We start from the raw sequence: 10,000 nt of genomic DNA, 5'->3' as shown, positions 1-10,000 counted from the left end.
GGATTGCATCCTGCAGTTCAGTCTGCGTTGAGCATTCTCAGCAAAAACACACAACTAGCCACCACAGGCCCTATCCTCCCGTTAAATACCACAGACAACAAAGACTAAAACACTAATCTGTAGTCTGATTGAAGGCGACATGGATTAAAATCCCTGCAGTGGGTTTGATTTGGGACTTGGGGTGTGAGTGGGTGTTGATGCCCCTCGTTTCAGAGACACAGTAATGGGACATAGTGGGGCTCCTAAGAGGGTGGGATGGGGGGGGTTTGATGTCCTGCTGTCATAATTCCGCCGAAATCTCTAGCTAGTCTACTTTTACACCACGAAATGCCTTTTGTTACAACTCACACTCGGATCAACAATAGGCTCTTATGTGCCAGATGTTGTTTATTTGGATTCCAAACAAACAAACAAACAAACAAGCAGGCATCACCATGCCTGACCGTGATTCAGCTGTATTAGAACCTGCAAAGGGAGAACCACTTGAATACTGAACGTACTCTGGTTAAATAATTGAATTGCTATGTGGCTGTAACATTGAAATGCATTGGAATGTAGTGTGTTAGGTATATTTAGGCCATAGCAGTAATCCATCCAGTGGTGTCATCTCACACACACAGATTTATATGAACTTCATCCTGTTAGCCGACAGTTTGAGCCCAAGCTGCTCACAAACAAGGTCAGATGGAAAATGTATGCAGAGCCACAGGGTGTCGCATCTCCGTCTATAGGGCAAGTGTTTGACTCCATGCATGTGCTGTGTTGCTTGAACCCGTTATTTTCTATGCCGTTGTCACTGAGCCATCAAACAAACAAAAGTTCAGGTCCAGTATTGAACAAATGCGATGGTCCAGTGTTTAGCAGATGCGATGGTGCACTGTTTAGTAGATGCGATGGTCCACTGTTTAGCAGATGCGATTGTCGACTGTTTAGCAGATGCGATGGTCGACTGTTTAGCGACTTTCAAGGGCACCCTCCAGTGACTAGGATTTAAATGCGGGTCAAGCGCTTAGCGGCAATGCTAACCACTGTACCACCAACACCCAGCTACAATCAGACGCTACGGCCATCCCGAGCAGCTGATTTTGCTGAAGTTGTATTCACAGTGGATTAGTATTAATATAATTGAATGTGAATTATGGAGGTGAAGCACTCATACACACAGACATTTTCAAAGTCAAAGTCAGATGCACGCTAACGTGAGAAATTGAAACAGAAAGATGTGTGTGTGAGTGTATGAAAGGTGGAAAGACGGAGAGTGACGCATGAGTGTATCTACGAAGCAAGAGAACGCATGAACAAGTGTGTGTGTGATGAAAAGATGCAGAAGCATGCAGGCTAAGAGCATGTGTTCAGTGTATGCCTCGAGGGAGTGTCGTCTCTAAATGGGTCAGCTGATCCACTACTGTAGTTTAATTGTTTCTATTTATGAGACACACGTTGGTGAATGTTTAATCGTCTCATGAATGGGCGCTGAGACCAAAACAGAGAAACAAGGCCCACAACAGTCATGTGAGCGAAAGAGGTAGAAGAGAATGTAGAAACAGGAAAAAAAACAAGAGAGAAAAATATGCATGCTTTTTGTACGTGGAACACGGGGTTAAGCTCAAGGGTCAGTTTTGGTGAAAGTCAAACACCGTCATGGTCACATTGATACACACACACACACACACACACACACACACACACACAAACACTCACACACACAGACTGCCGAATCAGCTTCTCTTGTGTTTGTGAGCTGTTGTGTAAGAGGATAAGAGGACCGCTGCTCACAGATCTGTCAGTCAGGAGATCAGAGAGTTCCAGCATCAAACATCCGCCATGATGCGCACACTGCTGCTGCATGTAGCTATTAAATGGGGCGTGAGGGTCATGTGATCACTTTTTAATGTTGTCCTACTTGTTTGGGGTATGCCATGTTTTTTTTTCAATTTAAAAAAAAGTAATTTATCAGAAGTTTATTGCATGACAGATGGTGAAAGGTCATAGGGCAATACATTCTTCGTGTGTGAGAGTGTGTTTTTGTGTGAGTGTGTGTGTGTGAGAGAGAGAGTGCGTGCGTCTGTGTGTGTTGTGTGTGTCTGCATGCACAAATGCTCATGCCAGGAAGGAGCCTATTTCTGTATGTGTGACAGATGCCTAGAGGAGGCATGCAGTGAATGAGGGAGAGCAGGAAAAGAGGGAAGAGAAACGGAGAGAGAGAATGAGGGAGAGACAGAAAAAAGACCTGTAGACATGATTAGATAGATGATAGATAGATAGACAGATAGATAGATAGATAGATAGATAGATAGATAAGATAAGAGGAGAGTAGATATAGAGGAAACAGTGGCGGCAAAGTGATGGAGGTAGATATAGAACAACACATGATTAAAGAGATAGATAGATAGATAGAAAGATAGCTAGATAAACAGATAGATAGATAGATAGACAGATCGATAGATAGATAACATAAGAGGAGAGTAGATATAGAGGAAACAGGGGGAGGCCAAAGTGATGGAGGAAGATACAGAATAAGAATATGTGTTAAAGGGAAAAAAAATAAAAGAAGTGAGCATGAGAGGGAAAAAAGAGAAAGGCATCCAGCAGAGAGGGTGGTGGCAGAGGAAACTTGGCGGGAACACTTTTGGCCTGTCCAGTCCGTCTCCTTGTTCCCAGGGGGATTGCATTTCTGATGCGCACAGTACACAGCCTTCTTAGAGGACAGGAAGGGTACAGTTACCCTGAGGCATTTCGAGCTGACTGAGAGCCAGCCCTCAGTCACTTCACCACCGACCACAGACATCAGACGCACACAAACACAGCTGATCTGGGAGCAGTGGATAATCCTGGCCAGCACAGAATCACACATACACACTGGGCCCTATCTTGCACCCAGCGCAAGTGACATTGTCACCGACGCAAGTATCATTCCTATCTTGCACCCGGCGCACAGCGCGATTTTCCCTCCAGAGGTCCGCTTCGAAATGAACTTGCGTCGACATGGGCGGGGGCGGAACAGAGAAGGCGTTTCTCTGGCGCAAGTGGTATTTTGCAGTTTTCAAAACAACGCCGTGCGCCGTGCGCCATTGACCAAAAAAAAGCTGGTCTAATGTGAGGCGCAATGTCTAAAGTCTGTAACGCGTATTCAGAACGCTATTTTAAGGGCGCATGTGCTTGCCGGCACAGTATAGGACCTGTAGGCTACACTTTACTTCTGTCGTCTTCACGAGAGATTTACACCAATTGTTTGGCAAGCCATATATAATTACAAGGAAAATAAAGTATTTACCACATGAGGAAATCATTGTGATATCCGTATCCAAGACATTTAAAAACTAGGCATACATCTAGCGTACACAATTGACCCAAATGATTCAGGTTAATTGAAGCTGCGTGACATTTGATTTATTGTATGGCTTTGTTGCATTTATTTAATGCCAGTATTATTATAAATCTTGTAAACTCATCTCTGTGTATGTGGACTTTATTTATGTACCTTGGGTTTGGTCAGCTGGTGCACTGGCTTGGGTGCCGATTTCCATGCCCCCAAATCCCTGCACGCTCTCAGGCGTGAGGGTAGACGTGGCGATGTTCTCTGCTGCCGTCAGATCCTGGGTCGAGGCAGATCCACCTCCCGTGAAGGCACGAGAACGTGTGTTACCTTCCAGCTTGGATGTCCCACGTCTCCGGACGTCATTATAGCGTTTTCGGCAACGTTTTCGGGTGCCCCGTTGCAGAAACAATCACGGCAATATCTTGACATGCTTGCTTGACTTTGCTTACTTTTGGAGGGTTTCTCGCATCCCCATCTATCTCCCGGCTTTTTACAAAGCCATACAATAAATCAAATGTCACGCAGCTTCAATTAACCTGAATCATTTGGGTCAATGTGTAGGCTACATGTATGCTTATTTTTAAAATATCTTGGATATGGATTTCACACTGATTTCCTCAAGTGGTAAATACTTTATTTTCCTTGTAATTATATATGGCTTGCCAAAAAATTGGTGTAAATCTCACGTCGGTCTCCTCGGCTGTGAACTTCTCCGGTCTTCCACCAGGTAATTCCGCCATCAAAATAACAAGCCGCTATGGACTATGCGCTTCTCGCTCTTAAAGGGAATGTGAAATGACGCTCCGATTGGTTTATTGCATATTACGCCCAAACCACACCTATGGCTGAGTAACCTCCTTTGGACCAACCCTTTTGACACTTGCGCTGGACGCAAGTGTGTTTTTTCCGCCGTTAAAATAGCAACTGCGCCATAGAGCCGCCCACACAGCTACTTGCGCTTGGCGCCGTCCTACTTGCGTTTCTGATCGGCAAGATAGGGCCCACTGAGTTGTACTACATGCACCAACCACACACAAACATAACTGGCTGGGGATCAGTGTATAATCCTGTGCAGCACTCACATTCTCATGGCACTACACACACGCACACACACACAAACACACACACACACACACATACTCAGAGCCAAATACATGCAAGCACATACTCGTGTGCACCCAAACATAAACATGCAGGTCAGTGATGCATGGAGGATATATAGTCTGATTCTCTGTATTTGTTTGTGTTGTCGTTGTTATCGTTGGAATATCTTTCATACGTGGTAGTGTACACGCCTCACGTGGTCGTCTAAACGTGAACTCTAACCGCGGTTTGTCCTCTTCGGCAGGTATTGACATGAAGAAAGACATAGAGGTGTTGGTTGCAGAGGAAAGAGCCTCAATCATCTCTAAATATGATAAGGTGAGTGAGTGACCGGTGTTATTAATGGCTTAGTAAGAGAATCAACAGAGAGTTTGAAATGGCTACGTGCCGTGTATGGGTGTTATATGGGTCTTTCTCCTTCAGTATCAATCTGTCGTGTATGTGTTGTCTTCCCCCCTCGCAGGAGGAGAAGTTCATTCTTTTTCAGACGCATCGGCAACAAACCTGACCACTACTCCAAGAGGGAGCCTGTGATCAAAAACAACGTGTGTGAGAGAATGTGTGTGTTGGGGGGCGTGTGACTGTGTGTGTGTGTGAAAGCATGATCCTCTGACTCTTTGAGTGTGTTTGTTTGCATGAGAAAATGGCTTTAAGATTTACAGCGGGAGAAAAAAGGCATTCTGGGATCATGACAAATGGTTTTCATCACCTTAAACATTTTTCACTGAGGATCAAGATTTAACATAGACCTGTTTGGACCTGTAGACACGCCACAGACTTGTGACGTTTCTGATTAAACCAATAAATGAGGACTAATTCAGTTGAAAACACATTCTAGTAGCGTTACAAGATGAGAAAGCGGCTGAAGACAAAGATCCTAGAATAACGACAGGGCATGTCTAAACTAAAGGCAACGAATCAGCTCAGAAATGGCAGAAACCAATGTAATTGATTACTTGATTATATTAGGGGACAGAGAGAGAAATCAAGACATCCTAAATCCAATCAGACGCTTGAAAAAAAACTACCTCCCAAGTACCTTTAAAGACGGTACAAGTGTACTTATATAGGTCACATCAAATATTGATTTGATGTTTTTGTTGCTGTTTACTGCACTTTGTATGTTGCTATTTTGATAATTAAAAACTACTCTTTTGAAAGCATCCTCACATTACTGCATCACAAAAGGGGCTAAAATCTTTGCATGATACTGTTCTAGATCTTAGGATCCTGAGTGAAACCGAGGGCTCTTGGGGGATGGGTGTGTTTATGTCTTTAGTACGTGTGCGTGTCGGAGGGGTGGCCTGGTGATCTGTAAGTCAGCAGGGTATCATGTCAGATGCCATATTTATCTCACCGGATGTGTCCTGTCACTCTGGAGCTTTGTGCAAAGAGCTGCCCCCAATGGCAAACTCGCCTCTAACCAAATATAACTGGATTACATATATATAAAGCATAAAGGTGTCTGCTTCATTTTCTTTTTTTTACTTAATAGTTTTTGTTTAGTTGTTTGTCTTCTGTAATTCAGATTACACTGTTTCAAATGATCAGGATTAATATGTGCTGTGTGTGCATGCTTGTTTGAGTATGGGTGTGTTTGTGTGGTGTGGTTGTGGTTATGGTTGTAGTATTAAGCAGAACATTTTGTCCAAAACGACTTACAAAACATTAAAAAAGACTTTACAAAACACAAAGTAATAAAAATAGAAACATCCCTTATGACAAATAATTCAAGAAATAATATTAGGTACCAATTATTATTCTTATTCTTATTAATAATAATAATAACAATACTATTATTATTATTATTATTAATAATAATAATAATAATAATAATAATACAAACAATAATACTGAATACCAAAACTATGACTGAGTAGGCCTCAAGCAAATGACCTACTTAGATTCAGTTAATTAAAAAAGTAGTACTAGGCAGATCATGAATGAAAAAAGTTTTGACTGCGATCTCTTGCTGCGGAAAGACGGCAGGCACTCATCAGAGGAGCGAAGTGGTCAAGAGGGGGAATAGAGCTGAATTGTAGCGTTTAAACAGGAAGTACCGATCCAGTGGCTGTCCAATAGGCCAGAGTGAGGGATTTAGATATGATCCTAGCAGCTACAGAGAGCCAGTGAAGGGTGACCAGCAGAGGAGTTACACGTGTCCTCTTGGGTCGATCAACGACTAAATCATCTACAACTGTCTCACTACACATGCAGGCAGGCCTGTTAAAATTGCATTGCAATAGTCTAGTTAAGACATAGCCAGGGCCTGCATAACAAGTTGTGTAGCATACTGTGTGAGATAGGATCTGATCTTCCAAATATTATAGAGTGTGAACCAACATGACCTTGAGAAAGAAGCTACATGCTCAAATAAATTAAATTGGTCATCAAATATAACTCCCAAGTTTCATGCATATTTGTTTGGGGTCAACAAAGATGAACCAAGCTGGATGTTAATATTTTGTGGGATAGCCAGGTTATCTGGGAATACCAGGAGCTCAGCTTTTGACAGAAAGGGTGGTGATCCATCATCCAAGCTGAAATATTACTGTGGCATGCAGAAATTTGAGCTGTTATTGTGCAGTAATCCTGGGGGAAAGACAAGTACAGTTGAGTGTCATCTGCATAACAGTGACAGGAGAGCCCAGTGGAAGGAATGATCTCACCTAACAAAGTGGTGTAAACAGAAAAAAGGAGGGCCAGATAGGGTGAAACCTGTTTAGGAGGACAGTTACGCTCTAATGGTAGCAGCTTTTTCAGTAAATAAGTCATCAGCGGAGAGGTAGGTGACTGTTACGGTCCTCTTTAACCTTTAATTATGCTATCTTACATATTTACTTTTTAGGAGATCCGTTATTTACAATAACTACAGGTGCTCTTACAGCATTAATAACACATACAGTACTGTGCAAAAGTTTTAGGCAGGTGTGAAAAAATGCTGTAAACTAAGAATGCTTTCAAAAATGGAAGTGTTAACAGTTTATTTTCATCAATTCTTCATAAATTAACAAAATGCAGTGAAGGAACAGAAGAAAATTCTAAATTAAATCAATATTTGGTGTGACCACCCTTTGCCTTCAAAATAGCATCAATTCTTCCAGATACACTTGCGCAGTTTTTGAAGGAACACGGCTGGTAAATTGTTCCAAACATCTTAGAGAACTAACCACAGATCTTCTGTGGATGTAGGCTTCCTAAAATTCTTCTGTCTCTTCATGTAAACCCAGACAGACTTGATGATGTAGAGATTAGGGCTCTGTGGGGGTCATACCATCACTTGCAGGACTTTCTGTTCTTCTTTAAGCTGAAGATAGTTGTTAATGACATTGGCTGTATGTTTGGGGTTATGTTCCTGCTGCAGAATACATTTGGTGCCAATCATACGCCTCCCTGATGGTATTGCATGATGGATTAGTATCTGCCTGTATTTCTCAGCATTGAGGACACCATTCATCCTGACCAAATCTCCAACTCCACTTGCAGAAATGCAGCCCCAAACTGGAAAGGAACCTCTACCATGCTTCACTGTTGCCTGCAGACTCTCATTATTGTACCTCTCTCCAGCCTCCAGCGAACAAACTGCCTTCTTCTACAGCCAAATATTTCTAATTTTGACTCATCAGTCCAGAGCACCTTCTGCCATGTTTCTGCACCCTAGTTTCTATGTTTACGTGCTTAGTTCAGTCACTTGGCCTTGTTTCCTTGTCGGGGTAGAGCTTTTTGGCTGCAACTCTTCCATGAAGACCACTTCTGGCCAGACTTCCCCGGACAGTAAATGTCTGTACCTGGGTACCACTGGTTTCTGCCAGTTCTGAGCTGATGCCACTGCTTGAAATCTTCCGATTTCGAAGGTAAATAAGCTTGATGTGTTTTTCATCAGCTGCATTAAGTTTCCTTGGCTGAACACTGCGTCTACGATCCTCAACGTCTTCTTCAAAAGAGCTGGAACTGCACATTTTGAAACCCCTGTCTGCTTTGAAATCTTTTTCTGGGAGAGACCCTGCTGATGCAGTATAACTACGTTGTGTCTTGTTGCTGTGCTCAGTCTTACCATGTAAATGGATAAAAAATAAACATTTATTGTTTACATTTTTCAAAGCATTCTTAGTTCATAGCATTTTTTCACACCTGCCTAAAACTTTTGCACAGTACTGTACGTTTTTTATGGCAGCTGTCATGTGGTTCATGTCTCATTATTACAAAGAAAGAGCACAGTCTGCTATCAAATAATCCCTCAGTTCTGTACATGATTATGATTATCTTTTTCTTGGATGTACTTCACTTTCTGATCTGCCCTGATGTACTTCTCATTTGGGTTTATCTTTTTCGCCCTCTGTAGGCCTATATGGTAAAAGGCAGTAATGGGACCAACGTATAGCCTTTATAAGTGGCAGGCTTTCAATTCCTCTTGTGTGTTTGTTTTTTGTTTTGTTTTGTGTTTAAGTCTTGTGTTTTTGTCTTCTGTTGAGTTTGTATTATTGTAAAAAGAGAAATGAGAAAAATGTAAAAAGAATATATGTTTTTGTTTGACCACAGGAAGAACAGTGCTCCTGTAAAGGAAAAAACTGATGTGTGTCAATAAACTAATCAATCAATCTGTCTTTAAAACAAGTGCCCTCACACCTACATATGGGTTGATTTTGGTTTTATTTGAGTGATTTTGGAGGTCAAAACGCTAGCGACCTTGATTTGCACCTTGATCTGTTGTGTTGGTAAAGGGGAAAAAAACAAAAACAAATTTTGTATACGAAAATGTTTTATGGGATGGTCTGAACTAAATTGGCACATTATACCTCCCGAAAGGTCCTAAATGTTGTGTTGACAACTTGACATGTTTAATGTCATTATTGCACTTACATGATAAAGATCTCCCTTTAATTAAAAATAACTAGTTTTTGGATTGGATGTATGACACCTTTTTTGCACTATATTGAAGCGACCCCCATCAAGTTGTAACTAAGTAACTTTTACTTAAAGTACATTTTAAATGAACTACTTTTTACTTTTACTTGAGTAGTTTTTTAGATGGGTAGCTTAACTTGTACTTAAGTCAAATGTAATAAACGTAAAGGTACTTTTACTTGAGTAGAATATTTAAGTACTTTTTTCACCTCTGCTAGATCCTTACTAGCCAACATACAGTGACAGAGAAGGGGGGGGGAGAGATGTTGACTGTTGAATGTAGTAATTGTATTTGTGGCATGTTAACATCTAGATTTTACTGACTTGGTTTGCTGTGGTATTTTATATATACTGCACTGTGTGTTTAACATTTGTATGTTTTCCTTCTTCTTAATTGTGAACAGCATAACATGGTATGGCATCCCGTGTTATTTATTTTCTACATTGCCCTTGCTATGTATAACGCTTAAGTGACTGAGATACTTTAATTCTTTCCTCTGTTCTCCCTTTTTGTGTTTTCATCATCTGTTTACATCTTTCCCACCATCACTATGTGTGTGTGTGTGTGTGTGTGGGTGTGTGTGTGTGTGTAGGGTCGGGATGCAGACGTGGAGATCGATCCCTGGGAGGATGCTGACTACAGCATCTACAGAACCACAGATCGCTTTGGCT

General features: G+C 41.6%; 1 protein-coding gene across 2 annotated transcripts in view; it reads left to right on the top strand.

The window, feature by feature from the left end:
- LOC308369554 (USP6 N-terminal-like protein) overlaps positions 1-10,000 on the top strand; it is a 25,878-nt gene that overhangs the window by 4,887 nt on the left and 10,991 nt on the right. Inside the window, exons 1-4 of one of the 2 annotated variants that reach the window (XM_080844039.1) lie at positions 4,328-4,515; positions 4,668-4,741; positions 4,887-4,968; positions 9,922-10,000. The exon at positions 9,922-10,000 is cut by the window's right edge and continues 7 nt beyond it. In XM_080844039.1, coding sequence (XP_080700165.1) covers positions 4,734-4,741; positions 4,887-4,968; positions 9,922-10,000 — 169 coding nt within the window. In that variant the 5' untranslated portion in view covers positions 4,328-4,515; positions 4,668-4,733. Of the gene's footprint in view, positions 1-4,327; positions 4,516-4,667; positions 4,742-4,886; positions 4,969-9,921 lie in introns of those variants that run through there. The other variant, XM_080844038.1, reaches the window with a different exon arrangement.

Source organism: Sprattus sprattus (assembly GCF_963457725.1).
Source record: "Sprattus sprattus genome assembly, chromosome: 8".
Lineage (NCBI taxonomy): Eukaryota > Metazoa > Chordata > Actinopteri > Clupeiformes > Clupeidae > Sprattus > Sprattus sprattus.
The sequence above is the reverse complement of the archived record's forward strand: the minus strand, read 5'-3'. Positions and strand labels throughout refer to the sequence as shown.